The sequence below is a fragment of the Ranitomeya variabilis genome, chromosome 5, assembly GCF_051348905.1.
Source record: "Ranitomeya variabilis isolate aRanVar5 chromosome 5, aRanVar5.hap1, whole genome shotgun sequence".
Lineage (NCBI taxonomy): Eukaryota > Metazoa > Chordata > Amphibia > Anura > Dendrobatidae > Ranitomeya > Ranitomeya variabilis.
This window is the reverse complement of record NC_135236.1, coordinates 510,688,401-510,710,498: the sequence shown is the minus strand read 5'-3', so window position 1 is coordinate 510,710,498 and position 22,098 is coordinate 510,688,401. Positions and strand designations below refer to the sequence as shown.

Genomic DNA, 22,098 nt, shown 5'->3' with positions numbered 1-22,098 from the left:
CAACCTCAAACAGTCAAACTCCAAACTCCACTATGGTGAAGACCAAAGAGCTGTCGAAGGGCAACAGAAAAAAAATTGTAGCCCTGCATCAGGCTGGGAAGACTGAATCTGCAATAGGCAAACAGCTTGGTGTGATGTAATCAACTGTGGGAGCAATAGTAAGAAAATGGAAGACATACAAGAACACTGATTATCTCCCTTGATCTGGGGCTCTCACCCCGTGGGGTCAAAATGAGCACAAGAACGGTGAGCAAAAATCCCAGAACCACACGGGGGAACTAGTGAATGACCTGCATAGAGCTGGGACCACCGTAACAAAGGCAACCATCAGTAACACACTACACCGCCAGGGACTTAGATCCTGCAGTGCCAGACATGTCCCCTTGCTTAAGCCAGTACATGTCCGGGCCCGTCTGAAGTTTGCTAGAGAGCATTTGGATTATCCAGAAGAGTATTGAGGGAATGTCATATGGTCTGATGAAACCAAAGTAGAACTGTTTGGTAGAAACAAAACTCATCATATTTGGAGGAGACCGAATGCTGAGTTGCATCCAAAGAACACCATACCTACTGTGAAGCATGGGGGTGGCAACATTATGCTTTGGGGTTGTTTCTCTGCAAAGGGACCAGGATGACTGATACGTTTACATGAAAGAATGAATGGGGCTATGTATCATGAGATCTTGAGTGCAAACCTCCTTACATCAACAAGGGCATTGAAGATGAAACGTGGATGGGTCTTTCATCATGATAATGATCCCAAGCACACTGCCAGAGCAATGAAGGAGTGGCTTCGTAAGAAGCATATGAAGGTTGAGGAGTGGCCTAGCCAGTCTCCAGATCTCAACTCCATAGAAAATCTTTGGAGGGAGTTGAAAATCTGTGTTGGCCAGCGACAGGCCCAAAACATCACTGCTCTAGAGGAGATCTGCATGGAGGAATGGACCAACATACCACCAACAGTGTGTGCCAACCCTGTGAAGACTTACAGAAAACGTTTGACCTCTGTCATTGCCAACAAAGGATATATAACAAAATATTGAGATGAACTTTTGTTAATGACCAAATACTGATTTTCCATCATATTTTGTAAAATAAATCTTGGCCAAATCAGACAAGGTGATTTTCTGGATTTGTCTTTTCATTTTGACTCATAGTTGTGGTCTATCTATGATGTCAATTACAGGCCTCTCTCATTTTTTTAAGTGGGAGAACTTGCACAATTGGTGGCTGACTAAATACTTTTCTTCCCCACTGTATATATATATATATATATATATATATAGAGAGAGAGAGAGAGAGAGAGAGAGAGAGAGAGAGAGAGAGAGAGAGACTGCAGGGGATTTATATGTTATTGTGCTCAGGCGCTCCCACCTTTTTAGCCTCACTGTATGCTGCCCTATTATTTATATGATTTTTACACTATTTATTGCAGTAATGGAATTATATATCTGTCCTATTTGGCTTGTGGTTTTCTTCCATTGGTGATTTACATGTAATCTGTGAGCAGCATGAGGGACAGAGACCCTGATTCCAGCAATGTATCATTTAGTTTATTGGGTGCAGCAGTTATGATAGTGTCACCATTTTCTCTGCTGAAGATCTAGCAGAGCTCAGTTGTTGAGCTGTGTATATCCCCTCCACAGCTTTTTGTGTACAATGGATTGTATAGTGACAGAGAGCTGCTATTCAGTGATGGGCGCTTGGTTGGACTAGCAGGCATGATGCCAGAGGTCCTGTACTGATAATCTCTTGCTGATAAAACATGTATTGCATTGAAACAGCAAAACATAGCCCAATAAGTGACATATCACTGGGATCAGGGTCTCTGCTACTACATTATGGTGCTCACAGATTACACAGCAAAATCATGGTGACATATTCCTTTAATAGAGACTTATAAATGTATTTTTACATAGATTGGGTTAGTATACCTTGCTCTGAATCTCCCAGGGTTTTGCAATGGCTGACAGATCACACGCGGTCATCATCATTGCCCTAACAAGGAAGAAAATTCAAATAATTTGTCCTGATAATAAAGTGCTGCTTTATTGTATGGATTTTTAGATAAACCGGTGACCTAATGCCATATTATTCTACAATATATCTCCAAGAAATAACATATCCCATCAATCTTCCTGCAGTAATTGCATAGAGATGGGATAATCATTGAACTGGGCCCTTCATGTTTTCTTATATAGTACCGACATGAATGCTAAATTGAAATTAAATTAAATAAAATATTTTTTTGAAAAATGATTAAAGCACAACTAACACGAAATTGATAGTGACATGCTACATACATGACAATTTCTTTGCGAGTCTGTTCTAGCATCAGATACTCCGTCCAAGCCTGCTCACTGTCATATGTTTTGGACTGGTCTACTATCTTCTGAAACATGGCCCTCTTCCTGTATGAAAAAAAAGAGAAAATCTTTTAAATATTTGTTGCATTTTCACTTCAAAGATATGTCCCATATGAAAAAAGTAATACCAATCAAAATATCGCCTACATATAAACTATAAATATCGACATGACCGCAATGTGTGAATGAACGCTTACATTTTTTTTACTAGTGATAGCTTAAATAATCTGCTATGGACTTTAGGTACTTATGGCTGTCAGTCTACTTCACTTAGTCCCTTAACAAATGTTTTTCAGTATACCGTAGTCATATTAAATTGGCTACCTTTCACAAACAAAAGTAAATCCCAACCATTGTATTATGTGACGCACCGTCTCCCTAGACCAAAGACATGTGAATATAAATGAAAGTGAGTAGAGATGATCAAATCTTTTGAAATTTGCATTTTTCTGCAAAATTCAATTTATAGGGACTGTATTTTTGGTGAATTGTAGTCCACTTGTTCAAAAAATTGAGAGAGGTAGAGAGAAAGAGAAAGCCCCCAGTACTTGGCCTGACACTGAATGGCTGCTGCCACTTGCCCCTCTCTTTCCCTCCCTATTGATTACAAATCTACATTGCAGATTAATTACTTCTCTCACCTTCTTGCTTTCATTGTACTTATTACTGACTGAAGCATTTGTTCAATGCTTTGAGGACTGTCTTCTGGTCTGTGCTGGGCTGTTCCTCTTATTAGCTTAAAATCCCCTAAAAAGGTTGCTGCAATCCCTGTTTTGGCTTTTATACAGGCTATGATATTCCCTCCTGATTTGCTGTGCTATACCAGTCGCATGTGTGGTCGTGTTAGCTTCCTGTGACTGATGCTCATTGACATTTTACACACTAGAGAAGATTGCAAATAGCCCTAATAGAATTGCTAGTTGTTCAAATTTGTTGGGACAATGAAATTCGACTTAAACTTGATTTCATGGGAGATTGATTTGATCACTAAAAGTGATTACTTAAAGGGGTGTTTCAAAACTAATCTTGATTTTAATTGTATATGTCGCTCTATTTATTTTAATATTATAATCGTGTTTCTAATATGGTTTAATTAAAAGTTCTTATTCCTCGCTCACTAATCTGTCTGTTTTTTTTTTACTCATTTTCATTTTGATGATGCTTGTTTGAGATTTCACAGTGCATGCTGGAATACTGAAATGGGACATCATCAGGAGACTGCTGCAGCCTCTGTCCCCACCCTGAAATGAAGCATCATCTGTGACATCCATTTTAGGGCCTGGGCAAGTCTGTGTTCTCCCAGTTATCTCCTTACAAAGTGCACTGACAGTGCACTCTATTGCTGGCTCGTCACTTCTCATCAGATCTGGTGAAGGAGCGCACTGTCACTTTGAACTAAGAAAAATATTGCACATTAAGAAGGGAGCTCGTGCTCAGCATTGTCAACTGACCCATTCAAAGTACGCCAGAGACTAGCCCAGACCCTGAAACGGATATTACTGATGACGTTTCGTTTCAGGGTGGGGACAGATGCTGCAGACTCTGCCCCTGATGACATCTCATTTGAGTATCCCAGCATGCACTGGGCATTTTCAAAACAAAGAGTATAAAAATGAAAATAAGTCAAAATAAAATAAAGCTGTTAAATTAGAGACTTTTCATTTAAAGCATGTTAGAAAAACTATTATGCTATTACTAGATGGCAGCCCGATTCTAAAGAATCGGGAGTCTAGAATCCATATATACTTTATTTATTCAAATGTAAGAATAATACAATTAATAAATAATAGTAAGAAAGAACAAAAAATGGCTGCACTCACCAGCTCTTGACAATTCTTGTTATTTAAGTTACAGTTACACAGGATCCATGAACATGCTTATGAGGGGAGTGATGAAAGACATCAGACAACAACTTTGCGTGTTGTGGCAAATGCCACAACAACGGTTCTTTGCTTAAGAACAATAATGTAAATAATAAATAATATGTATCAATAACTATGTATATTGGTATGTTCTTTCTTGGCACAAATTGCAGGAAGTAGTATTCTAGGCAATTATATATTAGATGGGCATTTCCTGAAGGAAATACATGGTGCTTGAACAGCGCTATCAGCTTTACAGCAGCACTTTTCACACACAGGACTGGGGGGCGCGCTTACTTTTGCACCCGGGGCCGGGGGCGCGCTTACTTTTGCACCCGTGGGCGCACTTACTTTTGCACCCGGAGGCGCACTTACTTTTGCACCCGGGGGCACACTTACTTTTGCACCCGGGGGCGCACTTACTTTTGCACCCGGGGGCGCACTTACTTTTGCACCCGGGGGCGCACTTACTTTTGCACCCGGGGGCGCACTTACTTTTGCACCCGGGGGCGCACTTACTTTTGGGGCCGCACTTACTTTTGGTGGGCGGGGCTCCTCGGCCTCCGATTTGGTTGGTGGGGCCCCTCGTCCTCCGATTTGGTGGGTGGGGACCCTCGGCCTCCGATTTGGTGGGCGGGGACCGGCCTTCGATTTGGTGGGCGGGGACCCTCGGCCTCCGATTTGGTGGGCGGGGACCCTCGACCTCCGATTTGGTGGGCAGGGACCCTCGGCCTCCGCTTTGGTGGGCGGGGCCCCTCGGCCTCCGATTTGGTGGGCGGGGTCCCTCTGCCTCCGATTTGGTGGGCGGGGACTCTCGGCCTCCGCTTTGGTTGGCGGGGCCCCACGGCCTCCGATTTGGTGGGCGGGGTCCCTCTGCCTCCGCTTTGGTGGGCGGGGCCGCTCGGCCTTCGATTTGGTGGGCGGGGCTCCTCGGCCTCCGATTTGGTTGGTGGGGCCCCTCGGCCTCCGATTTGGTGGGCGGGGACCCTCGGCCTCCGATTTGGTGGGCGGGGACCCTCAGCCTCCAATTTGGTGGGCAGGGACCCTCGGCCTCCGATTTGGTGGGCGGGGACCCTCGGCCTCCGATTTGGTGGGTGGGGACCCTCGGCCTCCGATTTGGTGGGCGGGGCCCCTCGGCCTCCGATGTGGTGGGCGGGGCCCCTCGGCCTCCGATTTGGTGGGCGGGGACTCTCGGCCTCCGATTTGGTGGGCGGGGCCCCTCGGCCTCCGATTTGGTGGGCGGGGACCCTCGGCCTCCGATTTGGTGGGCGGGGACCCTCGGCCTCCGATTTGGTAGGCGGGGCCCCTCGGCCTCCGATTTGGTGGGCGGGGACCCTCGGCCTCCAATTTGGTGGGCGGGGACCCTCGGCCTCCGATTTGGTGGGCGGGGACCCTCGGCCTCCGATTTGGTGGGCGGGGACCCTCGGCCTCCGATTTGGTGGGCGGGGACCCTCGGCCTCCGATTTGGTGGGCGGGGCCCCTCGGCCTCCGATGTGGTGGTTGGGGCCCCTCGGCCTCCGCTTTGGTGGGCGGGGCCGGGCCCCTCGGCCTCCGCTTTGGTGGGCTGGGCCGCTCGGCCTTCGATTTGGTGGGCGGGGCTCCTCGGCCTCCGATTTGGTTGGCGGGGCCCCTCGGCCTCCGATTTGGTTGGCGGGGCCCCTCGGCCTCCGATTTGGTGTGTGCTCTGCCTGGGGCCACTGTGCTCTGCCTGGGGCCCCATATGCTGCCTGGGGCCCCTGTGCTCTGCCTGGGGCCCCATATGCTGCCTGGGGCCCCTGTGCTCTGCCTGGGGCCCCATGTTCTGCCTGGGGCCCCTGTGCTCTGCCTGGGGCCACTGTGCTCTGCCTGGGGCCCCATGTTCTGCCTGGGGCCACTGTGCTCTGCCTGGGGCCCCATAAGCTGCCTGGGGCCCCTGTGCTCTGCCTGGGACCACTGTGCTCTGCCTGGGGCCCCATATGCTGCCTGGGGCCCCTGTGCTCTGCCTGGGGCCACTGTGCTCTGCCTGGGGCCCCATATGCTGCCTGGGGCCACTGTGCTCTGCCTGGGGCCCCATATGCTGCCTGGGGCCCCTGTGCTCTGCCTGGGGCCCCATATGCTGCCTGGGGCCCCTGTGCTCTGCCTGGGGCCCCTGTGCTCTGCCTGGGGCCCCATGTTCTGCCTGGGGCCACTGTGCTCTGCCTGGGGCCCCATATGCTGCCTGGGGCCCCTGTGCTCTGCCTGGGGCCCCATATGCTGCCTGGGGCCCCTGTGCTCTGCCTGGGGCCCCATATGCTGCCTGGGGCCCCTGTGCTCTGCCTGGGGCCCCTGTGCTCTGCCTGGGGCCCCATGTTCTGCCTGGGGCCCCTGTGCTCTGCCTGGGGCCACTGTGCTCTGCCTGGGGCCCCATATGCTGCCTGGGGCCCCTGTGCTCTGCCTGGGGCCCCATATGCTGCCTGGGGCCCCTGTGCTCTGCCTGGGGCCACTGTGCTCTGCCTGGGGCCCCATAGGCTGCCTGGGGCCCCTGTGCTCTGCCTGGGACCACTGTGCTCTGCCTGGGGCCCCATATGCTGCCTGGGGCCCCTGTGCTCTGCCTGGGGCCACTGTGCTCTGCCTGGGGCCCCATATGCTGCCTGGGGCCCCTGTGCTCTGCCTGGGTGTAGGACACTGGTGACGTCACTTATCTCCAGACATTAGCTCCGGACATTAGCTCCGGACAATAGCTCCGGACAATAGCTCCGGACAAAGCCACGGAAGTTGGCACAAATTGCAGGAAGTAGTATTCTAGGCAATTATATATTAGAAAATAAATAGACATTTAAGATGGAAATCAATATCAATTTCGGACCACTCCTATGATATCAATTAAGGTGAATTCTACCACATTCAGATCATATTATAATAAAACCCTTACAAGTCTGGTGAAGAGAATGTTTAGAAAGTCAAGAAGTCTAAAGCGATTGGAATTTTGAAGCCAAAAAATTCAACTTACATAAATCTAGTTCTTTAACAGAGGCAACAGTAATGGGAATTCTAAAGTATTAATTCTGCAGATAGAACGGTTTCATTAGGAGATAATGTGCATTTATAGAATGCCGCTGTTAAGAAGAAATCTGGTAATTTAAAAGTTTGAAAATAGTAATATTACTTTACTAATAGATTAAAAAAATACTTAGCTTTACTGTAAAAGTAGTCACTGTTAGACAGTATAAACACATTTCTCCATACAGTTCAACATTCGTCAGACCTAGGTGCCGATAATGAGGAAATCAAAACGTAACTCCCCTGCTAATTACCGTAATTATAACACTGTTTAATTCTGACAATGTTTTTACCATTTTTTAAATAGCCGTTTCTTGTTGTCTGCCATTACTATTTCTTGAGTTGAAGCATTATCCATTGTTTCACTACTCTAACTGTGAAGAACCTTTATGCATATTAGAATCTAACTTGTCACTACATATGAAGCATATCCCTTGGTCCGGTGTACAGATTTTGGGATACTTGCATGTAACGAGGTAATTGACTGTCTCCAGTGGTCATATTGATGCATGTCATGTCATCGCTGCAGGACAATCTCTTAAAAATATTCCGCCTATGGCATCTAGTGGGTGGCCATCTTTTACCCCTCTCTAGTTCTCCTATAAGGCTTTTTACAATAAGGATTGCAAAATTAAGCCCAATATTCTGAATAAAGCAACTGTATATTTGGGTAACAATCCAAATGTGATTTTTTTCATCAGTAAAAATAAAATCCTATATCAGAACCAGCAAAAGACAGTGGCAGCTCACAGAACAGATTTCACTATACTGTATATTCTTTGTCTTAAGCCACTTGTGCAATTTTGAGTCCTACAGTGTGTGCTGCGAGCTTCTGTTAGCAATATTTTACTTACTGTATTACATTAAGTTCCAGATTTTACAGTCACTATGGTGTTTAAATTATTATTACATGTTATAAGGTTATTAATGGTTGTCTGAGGAATGTTCTGGCATACTGAATGCATTTGAACAAGCAAATCATCAAAATCCTCTGCTGGCAGCTTCTTTTATAATTGTTGATCAATGATGTCCTAGATTTGGCAATGGCAAGCTATGACAGCACATTTACGCTACACAGACTACTCAAAAAAACATGAGTAACAAGTGACCTGGAGTTGTTATGTTGAAAAGCAGCTACTGGGACACTGGAGAAATGGCGATAACTCTGGTTCTATGAGCAAATCAATGTAATGCTGATCTGTTAGTGTACCTAGAATAGGACAATAGGAGTCAGGTTACTATACATTATGCTACCATACATCATAGTCCTGCACAGCCTCTTCATGGTGTTACCCACGTGGTTTTCCAGACCAATCTCTGGCTATCATTGTGTCCAATACAAAAGTGGCATGTCTTGAAGAAGTCATTCCAATCTCATTTGCTTCTCCCAGGATTATGGTGTGCGTTGGCATAATGTATGGTAGCTGGACCCCTCTAGTCTTTATTCCAGGTACCCTAATACACTAATATCTCCGTGTTACATTGATTTAATTGTGGAATCAGTGGCACAACCATTCCTCCAAAGTGTCACAGAAGTAATCTTTCAACATGACAACACAAGGTCACACATTGCTTGTGCTCCTGTGAGCAACCTGCCTGGCCTAAATGTGCTACCATGGCCTGCTGCATCTCCAGACATGTCTACCATCAAGCACATCTGGAATGTCATTGTTTGGCAATTGTAAAGGAAGTTGCCAGCAGCGGATCTTGATGATTTATATGTCCAAGTGCATTTTTTACATTGATGGCTGGACAGTACAATGAAAGCAATTGTTACCATCCACCTTTCATGTCTCCCCTATTTTCTCATAGATTGTAAGCTTGCGAGCAGGGCCCTGATTCCTTTTGGTATCTGTTGATCTATGTGTTTATTGTTATGCTGTAATGTCCGTTGTCTGTACAAGTCCCCTCTAAAATGTAAAGTGCTGCGGAATATGTTGGCGCTATAGAAATAACATATTTATTATTATTCATGTGGCAGAACATTCCACAGACAAGCATTAACAGCCTCACTGATAGCATGCCAAGGCGTGTAAGTGTGCATTTCTGCTTGAAGCGCTCATTCTCGATACTGACGAAATCGAGATGTTTTCAAAATTTGTTTTCCATTTTTTCATCATTTGCATATCATTAACATGTCTATAGATCCTGTGATTTCCATAATTCAAGAACGTTCCCTTCTTGGTGTTGCAAATTCACTGGTGAGGAATGTATTATCTTCCCAAGGTAGAAAATCTTATGGATACTTACTTGAAATACAAAGCCAAGTCTGTTGCTATAATTGCAATATCCATCATATGGATGGCGTGATCATATTGTCTCCTGTTCAGGTTTTGGTAGATGTTTATTGACTGTGAGAAACAAGACACAAGGCATCAGCTGGATATACTTAAAAGGGTTGAGCTCTACTAGGACAATCTCTCCTCAATCTGAATGTTTGGCCCTGTTAAAATAAGAGCATTTATGATCACCTCCAGTGCCGGCGCCGTTCCAGCGGTGTCTGCACTCGTGTTCCCGGGGTTCATGTGAGGTTGTTTTGTCATGTGAGCCCGGGGCCCAGTCAATGCTGTCGCCACTATCTCCGCCTCTAGACATATGAATAATCAAAAAGAAGAGAGAGCTCCGGCTCCCTCTATGAATCACTGCCGGAGACTGATGATAAGATCGATGATAAAAGGTGAAGAGGGCCGCAGGTGACTATAAGAATAATATCGGGGACAGGGACCTTAGATTAGAAGCACCAGTCCAGTGGTAAAATAGAAAAAAATACTGAAGTGGTGCATTAAAATGTCAGGTGAATACTATAACATCAGTCAGGTCTATGACTGACCCACTAAATTAAAATGTAAGATCATCCCCATGTTTAAATGGATCTGTCATGCAGATGATAATAAATTATCTGATCTATGTTGAGCACTGGTAATTATTCAAAATCCCTGTTTAATATTACCCAATATTGTTCAGAGCAGTGATAGTGTGGATTACTTCTTTGTATATTTGTAAATCCACCTTAATAATGCAAATTACAAATTGTGAAGGTAACTATGGCTGCCACCAGTAATTTTGGGGCACCAAACTGGCAAAAGTTTCAGACCCCTTGAGACTCCACCCAGGTTCCATTCCAACAGTCCCACCTCCCATTCTTGGAGAAACTCCACTTCTGCACCACGACTTCCCCAATCACACATTAACAGTTCCCATCAAACACATATAGCCAGCAGCTTTTGTTAAAAGATTTTTTAAGCCGTCACCATGAAAAGGTAGACTCTTTTGTAAGGGCCCTACTCTATTCTAACCTACTAAAAATGTCTTAAAATATACAATACTCTTTTTTAGGTATATTTTTTATTTCCTTTTCATTAAGGGAATGTGTCACATATATTTTTTAAACTAATTGAAACCAGATTGTGATTTTTTTTTATAATCTGTATTTCTGATTGTAGGTTATTGTATTCTGTTTCCTGTACATTTACGGAAGCTGCTGTTCTGCTTGAATATATGCCATGTGAACTGGCCCTAATAATTACCCCATATGTTATGTATAGGGGTATCAGTATTAGGTTATTAGAATATCCCCTTTAAGACAGGCAACTGTACCTTTTTGAAGGCAGGCAGAAAGGCAGCAGTCAGTAGGGCTGAACTTAGTAGTACTTAGTAGGTTGCAGGCAGGCAGCAAACAGACGGCCTCCAACATTACACTGCACAGGCAGGGAGGCGGGCACAAGAAGAGTAGCGGGTGGGCAAGCAGGTGGGCGCATGGGAGGTCAGATGGTGGAATGGGAGGCTGGACAGGTGAGTAGATGGGCGAGAGAGCAGGCAGGCGCTCACCTCGTCACTTGTGCTGAAAGGTGCGCCGGCAGCTTAGGAACAGATACATAACTAACCTCTACGGATCTGGCTGTAATTGCCTGGGAAAGCTGCAAATAGCCATTACTTTCTCTAGCAATGGATGACCATTTGGTAAATGAATAACTGGTTGGCTCAAGTATACCACAGCGAGAGATGCTATCTGCTGAGGATCATATGAGGGATCCAAAGAAAATGACTAAATCCTACGATAGCTAAGGCTACTTTCACACATCAGTTTTTAGCCGTCAGGCACAATCCGGCGAATTTTGAAAAAAATGGATCTGGCAAAATTTGTCGCCGGATACGTTTTTTTCTCATAGACTTGTGTTAGCCACGGATTTCATCTGTTTTTTGCCGGATCCATTGAAAATTGTGTTTCTGGCGGCCGGAGAAAACGGACAAAGTAATGTTTTTTGTGTACGTCGAAAAAAACGGACAGAGATGGATCAGGCGCCATACAGCGTTTGCTAGAATGGAAGTCTATGGCACCAGATCCGTCAAGTGATGGTATCCGGCGACGGATTCCATTTTTTAAAACTGAGCATGCTCCGATTATTTTCTTTAGGGTATGTGCCTTAGGGTATCCATTCTGGTTTCTATCTCTTCTCTCCCCCCCCCCCTTAGGATACAATATTAGCCAGATCAGCTAGTCGGATCCAGTGAAAAAAACGGATCCGTTGCATTCGTTTTTCACAATTTATGACGGATCAGTTTTTTTCAAAATTCGCCGGATTGAGTCTAAAGTAAATATAAAGTGAACTGTGACAAATAATGCTAGCTGAAGGAATTTTGGGTAGAAAAAGGTGAGCAATTAGTGGTAAACTCAACAAGTGGCATCGGCAATATAAGAGGCTGCAGAGGTCTACTACATCAAGGAGCCTGTAGTTACAACACAGTGAGCATCAGCCAGTCAGACAACAAATTCTACCAGGAAAAGGATCCAGAAAAGGGGCAGAAGCATTATCCTGGAAGTGGAAGTTGTATTGTGAGGTGCCAACCCAATGTGGAACATGTAGTGTCTTGCCTCATGTGAGAATCTGGAGAGATTGGAGTGCAGGAAGTAGTAAAGATGGATTCTACTGATATAGCTCTGCAAGAAATTTAAAACGCTGCATCAATGAATACCATATAGTCTGATGCAGGTTATTTGTTTTATTTGTTATGTCCTTACTCATTACCTTCACCATAGTACATAGCAGGCCACTGCCATGGGCATCCAAGGGCGTAGTAAAGATAGCGGGAGGATGATAACAGTCCCCATGTCACATTTGTCACTGGTGTTCAGGGTTTCCAAATGAAGACAAACAAAATCTTACCCTAAAACCTAACGCATGTGTAATGCCCAAAAGTGGTAGTATATGTGCTTTTAAGATGCAGCAGAGCTGGCAGCTACCTCATTAGGTTTGCACAATGTTCACATTTCCCTTAGCATATAATGTACCTTAGAATTCAGTACACAGAAATAGTTTCTATATGTATAGCATGATGGACTTATTATGTTCTGCCATCAGGAGGTTGTTAAGAATTAACAAAGCAGCCCTGCTTATCACATATGGCCATGAGGTCACATGGTTAGACCATATGACCGAGTCCTGGCTTGGCACTGAGAGAGAAGGAGAGAGTGTATTTGCCTAGAAAAAGTGATGGATCAGGTAGGAGACGGCCAGAACTCCTCTAAAAGAGAAACCACAGCCTCAGCTCAGACAGCTGTGAGATAAGGATTGTGCATATAAGCAGAATTTGGCGCCCAGGATTCACTGCACCATTGTTATATCTGCATGAATATACCGGAAAGTAACTGTGATTGCTGCATTGGAATTGAATCACTATTAAGTCATTGTTTGTATGATTGTACCTGTGTATTAGTGCAACAAGTAAAGTTTATCAATAGCCCCTCTGGCTTCCTTGTTTTCTGGACTATTTGAAGTGTCCCACATTATATCACACTACTGGGAAACAGAGGTTAATTAAGTGCACCCTTGCATTTTTCTTTTCCTTTTGTCCCTGCAATAGCGAAGTGGTACCATCCGCTCACCACATGGTGCGTGACGATGCATAGTAGTGCATTTTGCCATTACACATGGAGTGTAATGTCCAGCTAGCCATTTCTGCAACCAATTGGCAGTGCAATAATCAACGTTTAAATAACGCATTTATGGCAGTTTGGGTAGCATGTACTTGTGTTAGATCCTAAGAAAACAACCAATAAAAGTTCATAAAAAGCCAACTTTAATCAAATTTAGTAATCATCTTAGGGCTCTTTCACGCGTCCTGAAATTTCCGATAGTGGAAAAGCGTGTGACTACTGGGTGCCACATCAGTATCACACGCAATGGCGCCTGGGAATCAGCTGTATTGGTCATGTTTATCCTTGGCCCAGGTGCTGAAGACAGCTTGCATCATTGTCCCCTGCTGGTGCATTGATCAGCGTCAGCAGGGGACAATGTTGAGAGTAGCATTAAACTGATAACAGCAATAGCAGGTGGCATATGATGGGATTATTCATGAGCCACTGCCTGCACTATATATAAATAAATAGAAAAAAAAGACTTGAGGTTCCCCTGTATTTTTGATAACCAGCCAGGCAAAACTGACAGATGCAACCCTCAACTGTCAGCTTTAGCAAGGCTTGTTAACAAGAATAGAGGGGTTTCCACGCTGTATTTTGTAATTATTTAAATAAATCATTTTTAAAAAAATGACGTTGGGTCCCCCCATTTTTGACATCCAGCCAAGATAAAGCAGTCAGCTGGGGGCTGGTATTCTTAGGATGGTAAGAGGCCACAGATATTGGCCCCCTAGCCTAAAAATTTCACATGGTGAACTACGATGAACTTACTGAGCTGAACTGCGGAGAACTCTCTGAGCTGTCTCCATTACTATGCCATGAGCTTGATGTCACCGAACAATACAAAGGTAACATCAACCTCACAAATATGACCGAACAATACAAAGGTGACATCAACCTCACAAATATGAGTCTGACTTGCCAGCGCCACAGAGCAAGTGGGAAGAGCCTGTCAAAGCGCCAAAATTGGCATATCTAATTGGCGCCTTTTCTGGGGCAGCTGCAGGCTGCTATTTTTAGGTGGGGTGAGAATAGCAGCCTTACCAGCCTGAGAATTCCAGCCCTCAGCTGTCTGCTTTAGCTTGGCTGGTTGTCAAAAATGGGGGGCACCCCAAGCTGTGTTTTTTAATTATTTAAATACTTAAAAATACCTCGTGGGGACCCCTCTAGTCTTGATAGCTAGCCGTGCTAAAGCTTACAGCTGAAGGTTTCAGCCCGCAGCTGTCAGCTTTGCCTGGCTGGTTATATTAAATACAGGGGAACCCCACGTGTGTTTTTTTTATTTATTTATAGTGCAGGCGGCAATTGTTTACCATTCAAGCATAATTTTATTATGTAACCATGGAAAAATGGAAAAAAAATGTCAGCAATAAATATTACCTCATCTTTAAGTAGTGTCTTGCTGAATTCCAAATGATGCCTTTCTAGGATAGATGACCCATGAAGTTTTGCTAATGGATGTCCTGATCTAAGAAGAAGAAGAGCAGTTAAAATAGGACTCTAAGCTTTCTGTACATAGCAATCCATTATATGAGGAAGGGAAGATACATTTATAGCAAATATATTACTCTACATGCATTATGCATTGATATATCAAGGGGAAACTCAAAAACAATCTGGCAATATTCTGAGCCAAAAGCTAAACTGTAGCTTCGTAAGAATTGGGTATGTTGACAACTTAGTGTCTTGTGCTTTCTCAACAATGTGTGTCAATTCTTCAACTTAACTAGCAAATATGACCTGTATGATAAGTCCACGTACGCAAAGTAGAACCTAACCTTGGCTTTTGACCTTAGAATGTCTAAGTAGTATCTAGCAATTTGCGATGCATGCTAGACAACAGGCACCACTGTCTCAGTCAATAACCACCTTTCAGCTTTCAATCAATACTTCATTTTTACTAGTGGGTTAAATATATCTATCAATCATCGTCCTGTAATAAGTAATTTGTGGTTAACCAATAAGCACTGCCTTTCTGAAGAGTGTTAATTTCATCTAAAACAGACAGTCTGTGACTGTGATTTTCCACTGGTGGGACCGACGCAGCAAATCAGATCAACAGAAAGGACTAAACATAGAAAGAAATGTCTTATTTTCTGCAGGTAATATAGTGGCGCAAATTGGGAAGAGCTGCATCAATGAAATCACAGTTTATTTCTAAAGAAATAGCCAATATATAGCAGTAAATCTGTAAGTGATGTGCAAGAAAACTTACTTCATCTGGTACAGATTGTTGGTACCCCGGTGGTCAATATCATGACAGAAAGCAGCAGTCACCATTGCCATGGCCTCCAGATCTGTATAATAACGTTTCAAGTTTCCTGTCTGAAAAAGAAGGAATACATTTCTCCATTATTCCGGGAGAAGAAGTAGAGCTGACCATAAGTGGCCACAGTATACCAGTATACATTGGTGTGCTAGAGGTTATGCTTTGTCAGACTAGTATATGCTGCATATTTTTCTTGAGCGTCTACAAGGGTGCTCCTGTCCAGACATTCATTTCCAGGATACACTATATATTTATGCAGTAAAATCAGTATTACGGTAAAAAGTCCAAAATGTTCTAAAAGACTAAATATAGTATAATTCCTTCCTTACCATAAGCAGGGTGAACATGGTCTGTCCCACATTGAAGCCATGCCGCCAGTTGTGATAGGTGATTTTTCTGTATCCTTTGCTTACTGAGAATAGGAATCGTACTAAAACCTGTATGAAACAGACAATCATTTCATTTGAGATTTTTATATAATCTTCATACTCATGAGAAGCAACTTTTACCATTATAATTATTGATAAATCAGTTTTTATTACGTTCGAAATAAATAAATAACTGTAAGTCACGCAGGACCATCAAATTACAAAAAAGAGAAAGAGTAACATCATACATTAGGGGGGATGGGGAAGAAAGAGAGAAGGGGAATGCAAAAGAAGGGAGGAAGGGGGAGGGTAGGAGAAGAAGAGAGAAGGGGGTGTCACATCGGTACGACCTAAGCCATAACTCAAGAAAAAAGGTATGGAAGTTGTCAGAATCTCTAATTTCTTCCCAAGGGTGTCATATCTGCCAGAATTTCTACCATTATGCTTTAGAAATAGTGTTGAGCATTCTGATACCGCAAGTATCGGGTATCGGCCGATATTTGGGGTATCGGAATTCCGATACCGAGTTCAGATATTTTTGCGATATCGGGAATCGGGATCGGGATGCATATTCATGTGTAAAATAAAGAATAAAAATAAAAAATAGGGATATACTCACCTTCTGACAAGCCCTGGTTGTAACCGCTGCAACCGGCAGCCTCCGTTCCTAAGAAGGACCTGCGATGACGTCGCGGTCTTGTGATTGGTCGCGTAACCGCTCACGTGACCGCTCACGCGACCAATCACAAGCCGCGACGTCATCGAAGGTTCTTCACTCGCTCATTCTTAGGAACGGAGGCTGCCGGTTGCAGCGGTTACAACCAGGGCACGTCAGAGGGTGAGTATATCCCTATTTTTTATTTTTATTCTTTATTTTAACACATGAATATGGATCCCAGGGCCTGAAGGAGAGTTTCCTTTCCTTCAGACCCTGGGAACCATCCAGGATCACTTCCGATATTTGTGTCCCATTGACTTGTATTGGTATCGGGTATTGGTATCGGCGATATCCGATATTTTTCGGATATCGGCCGATACAATCCGATACCGATACTTTCAAATATCGGAAGGTATCGCTCAACACTATTTAGAAATGATTGGTATTGCCAGCTCCAATAGGCTACAACAGATAGACTTAGTAGGAGCCACTACATTTAGTAGGTCCCAAGGACACCTAGGCATTCAATCTTTTACTCCTATGTAGTCACCTTGCCTTCACTGCATAAAACCCTGGTATGCATCCACAGGGTGATGGAAGAGTTGAGTAAAGTGGTGTAAGACACACAATTGTAGTAAAAGGGTGATTATTTAATGACTTACAAAAATGAAATACTATTAAAAATCAATATTTTATTTCAAATATTAAAATGTTTTCCCACAAAACACAAACAATGATTGTGAAACTAAAAATATATACAAGTGCTTCTCGCAAAATTAGAATATCATCGAAAAGTTTACTTATTTCAGTTCTTCAATACGACAAGTGAATGTCATATATTATATAGAGTCATTACAAACAGAGTGATCTATTCCAACTGTTTATTTCTGTTAATGTTGATGATTATGGCTTACAGCCAATGAAAACCTAAAAGTCATTATCTCAGTAAATTAGAATACTTTATAACACAGCTGAAAAAATGATTTTAAAATCCAAAATGTTGGCCTACTGAAATGTGTGTTCAGTAAATGCACTCAATACTTGGTTGGGGCTCCTTTTGCATCAATTACTGCATCAATGCGGCGTGGCATGGAGGTGATCAGCCTGTGGCACTGCTGTGGTATTATGGAAGCCCAGGTGGCTTTGTGTCTATATTTTGTGTATGCTCTGCATATACTCTGTGCCCAAATTATTTGATTTGTCAGCTCAATTCACAATTACTCAAATGACCACAGTGAGTTATCCGCATAGCGCTAGCAAAGGGCATTTGTACACTTTATTTATGATACTGTGTATAGTTTAGGCATAATTGTATGCGTTTATCAGCCCTTGAAAGGCAGAAAAGAACATGGAATATGTATCCAATAGGTGTAGATAAATTGATGCAAAAGATTCTACACAGAATACTCTGATATAGAACAAAACCTGATACAGAACATTCTATTTTGTTAGATAGGTTCATTATATATCTCATGCGTCAGTCACACATCAAATAAATAGGAGGTGTCACCAGTCGGGGAAGATCAGCAGTCTTGCAATAAATAGTACTAGGTTTGGATTACTTACAGATTGGTCACCTTAACGATAACAAACACAAGCTTAATTAAATTCATAAACATGGTCCATCTCATAGCATCATGTACAACCATGGCAGGCTTAACGGGAACCTGTCACCAGGAATAATGCTGTTAACTTGCAGATATGGGGTTACTCTGCAGGTTGACAGTGTTATTCTGCTGTCCGGCACCTTCAAGCAGCCAAACGCAGCTGGAAGAAAATGATCTTTATTCTCCCCGAAAGCATTCGGTATTCAGTTATGGAGGCGGAGGCACTGCTGGATCAGTCATTGCTCTGAGAATACAGAGTGCCCGCTATAACCACGCCCTTGGCCCTGACTGATAGCTGAGCCCCATTGCAGAAGTAGTGTCATTCAGGACTGGGGGCCAGGTTATAAATTCATAGCATGACTGAACCCCCTATGAATGAATACCAAATACTGGTGGGGAGAATAAAGTTAATTTTCTCCCCTCTGCATTTGGCTGCATGCAGTTGTCGGGAAGCATCATAACACTGTTAACCTGCAGATTAACTGCATACAAAGTCCGCTCACTGATTTTCTATTCTTTTGCATGTTTGTCAAACTTAAATGTTTCTGATCACCAAACAAATGTAAATATTGGACAAAGATAACACAAGTAATCACAAAATGCAGTTTTTAAATGAAGGTCTTTATTAAGGGAAAAAGAAATCCAAACCTACAGGGCCCTGTGGGAGAAACCTGTTAATGGGATGTGTTGATAGAACCCCATAGGTGTTTGTATGTCCCAGGGACATATACTTGGAGACATACAGTTGTGCTCAACAGTTTACATACCTCGGCAGAATTTTTACTTTCTTGGCCTTTTTTCAGAGAATATGAATGATAACACAAAAACTTTTTTCTCCACTCATGGATAGTGGTTGGGTGAAGCCATTTACTGTCAAACTATTGTTTTTTCTCTTTTTAAATCATAATGGCAACCCAAAACATCCAAATGACCCTGATCAAAAGTTTGCATACCCCATTTCTTAATACCGTGTATAGTCCCCCCTCTAACATCAATGACAGCTTGAAGTCTTTTGTGGTTGGTAGTTGTGGATAAGGTTCTTTATATTCTCAGGTAGTAAAACTGCCCACTCTTCTTGGCAAAAAGCCTCCAGTTCCTGTAAATTCCTGGGCTGTCTAGCATGAACTTCAAGCTTGAGATCTCCCCAGAGTGGCTCAATGATATTGAGGTCAGGAGACTGAGATGGCCACTCCAGAACCTTCACTTTGTTCTGCTGTAGCCAATGACAGGTCGACTTGTGTTTTGGATCGTTGTCATGTTGGTACGTCCCATGCACAGCATCCGGGCTGATCAGTGCAAATTTGCCTCCAGTATTTGCTGATAACGTGCTGCATTCATCTTTCCTTCAACTTTGACCAAGTTTCATGTGCCTTTGTAGCTCAAACATCCCTAAAACATCAGCAATCCATGTCCATGCTTTACAGTAGGAATGGTGTTCCTTTAATCATAGGCCTTGATGACCTCTCTCCAAATGTAATGTTTTTGTCTGTAGCCAAAAAGTTCAATTTTGGTCTCAACACTCCAAATTACCTTGTTCCAGAGGTTTTGAGTCTTGTCTCTGTGCTGATTTCCGTATTGTAGGCGAGATGCTTTGTGGCATTTGTGCAGTAATGGTTTTCTTCTGGTGACTTGACCATGCAGCCCATTTTTCTTCACGTATCTCTTATTGTGCATTTTGAAACAGCCACACTGCTAGTTTGCAGAGAGTCCTGTATTTCAGCTGATGTTATTTGTGGGTTTTTCTTTGCCTCCCGAATCACAGTTTGCACACTGCTGACTGGCATTATCAATTCCTTGGATAGCTTTTTGTATCTCTTCCCTGTTTTATACAGTTCAACTACCTTTTCCCATAGATTCATTGACAATTATTTTGCTTTCCCCATGACTCCCAATTCAGAAATGTCAGTGGCTAGATGAAAGATGCAAGAGTCTGTCTGGATCCCAGAAACTCACTCAGTTTTTATGCACACACACTGATTACAAGCAAACAGGACATGAGTGAGGATGTTACCTTTAGTAGCCATTCAAACCTATTCGTCTCAACTTCAGTGCATGTTATCAGGCCAAAATAACCAGGGTATGTGAACTTTTGATCAGGGTCATTTGGACCAGGGTCAGTAGTTTGACAATAAATGGCTTCACCCAACACTAACCATGAGTGGAGAAAAAGTTTTGGTGTTATCATTCATATTCTCTGAAAAAAGGCCAAGAAAGCAAAAAATCTGCCAGGGTATGTAAACTTTTGAGCACAACTTTATCTTCATGGTTAAAGATGACAACATTGCCCCCTTTTCAGACAGCTTCAAGATAATCTAATGTTTTTTCTCCAGTCCTTCCAGATCTCTCAATTCATCAGTAGTTAATTGGTGGTATTTGTTTAGGTTTTGAGGACCCATCTTCTTGAGGTCATCCTCAGCCATTTGTAGAAATATATTCACATTACTGAATTCTCCATTTGGAGGTATTTTAGTACTCTTTAATTTTAGAAGCATAGCATGGAATCCAGATGAGTACTCACTTAAATCAGAACACATACTGTTATATTCTCTGTGGCCTTTCATATTTAGTAATTGACTAAAAATTCTTCATTGATCGGGGGCACCATTGACATTTGTGTAGGGTGTCATCCTCCACAGTAAGGCAGGGTGCTTCACAGGGTATTAGTAGGGAAAGGCATTTCTTCAGTAACATTATTATAGGGCACAATAAATATCTTTATAATGTTTTGGTATTATTTTTGACTATCCAACATATCTAACAAATTTATTTTGTATTACATTAATTTTTTGTGTTGTTTCTGAGAAACAAAAATATTTGAAATAAAGTATTGATTTTTAAGGGTATTTTATTTTTGTAAGTCTAAAGTGGCGTCAGCCAGCCAGGTAAAAACCAGAGTAGTGAGAACAAAGACAAGACTGAATTCCAAAAGCAGAATCAAGAGATAGCCAGGTTCAAATCCAGAGGGTCAAGCAGAGACATTAGGCAAGAGAAATCAAACAGTCAGTGGGTCACATTCAGAAGGGCATTTGGGGGTTAAAGTGTAGAGTAAATAAGGAAAAAAGCTGGATAAGAATAAGAAGGATCACTCCAATATAGGTGCACCTGTATACAATGCAACGGCAAAGGACAAGTGTCACATGGGGTTTAAGTCACCAAACTTGGATGTCACTGGCCAATGGCTTCCTGGCGATTGGTCATCTAGCAAGATTTTTATGGACATATTTTAAAACGCTCTTACGAATGGCTGAGTGGTGCTAATGCTGCTCAGCAGGAGAGAAGAGCAATGTATCCTGTTATTTATGGTCCACCAGGGTAGAAGAGCAATGTATCCTGTTATTTATGGTCCACCAGGGTAGAAGAGCAATGTATCCTGTTATTTATGGTCCACCAGGGTAGAAGCGCAATGTATCCTGTTATTTATGGTCCACCAGGGTAGAAGAGCAATGTATCCTGTTATTTATGGTCCACCAGGGTAGAAGAGCAATGTATCCTGTTATTTATGGTCCACCAGGGTAGAAGAGCAATGTATCCTGTTATTTATGGTCCACCAGGGTAGAAGAGCAATGTATCCTGTTATTTTCGGTCCACCAAGTAACAACCCGAACAAACAGCTTACCTCTTGAGGTATATGGAATTTGTCAACCACTTCTAACTCATAGTACATCTGAATTGCACATTTTACTAGGAATAGCTCTGTTTGAGGCAGATCACTGAAGTGGAACTCATAAATTTCTGCTTCTTCTGGATCAGGCAGTTCTTCTTGCTGGGATAATAGAAACAATTGCACTAGTTAGTGAGACTAGTTAACTAGGTTGAAATGCATTGTCAGTTTTAAGGTAGTTATTACTAATGGAGAATATTTTTTAATGCAATAAGACTAGATAACTGTAATTCATCAGTTGTTGCAGGAGGCACAGAAAAGTACAATTAGTCACAGGAATTATACTTGTAATAATATGTATTATATATGTTGGTACATTTATGGTAATTCCACAAAATATACAATAAAAGTCATCTGGAGAAGAGGTGACTG

General features: G+C 42.9%; 1 protein-coding gene across 1 annotated transcript in view; it reads right to left on the bottom strand.

Annotated features, from left to right (window-relative positions):
* PDE6A (phosphodiesterase 6A) overlaps positions 1–22,098 on the bottom strand; it is a 130,598-nt gene that overhangs the window by 43,386 nt on the left and 65,114 nt on the right. Inside the window, exons 9-15 of the mRNA XM_077261143.1 lie at positions 21,682–21,828; positions 15,762–15,869; positions 15,379–15,488; positions 14,544–14,631; positions 9,497–9,597; positions 2,304–2,411; positions 1,935–1,998 (exon numbers count right to left, since the gene is read on the bottom strand). Coding sequence (XP_077117258.1) covers positions 1,935–1,998; positions 2,304–2,411; positions 9,497–9,597; positions 14,544–14,631; positions 15,379–15,488; positions 15,762–15,869; positions 21,682–21,828 — 726 coding nt within the window. The remainder of the gene's footprint in view (positions 1–1,934; positions 1,999–2,303; positions 2,412–9,496; positions 9,598–14,543; positions 14,632–15,378; positions 15,489–15,761; positions 15,870–21,681; positions 21,829–22,098) is intronic.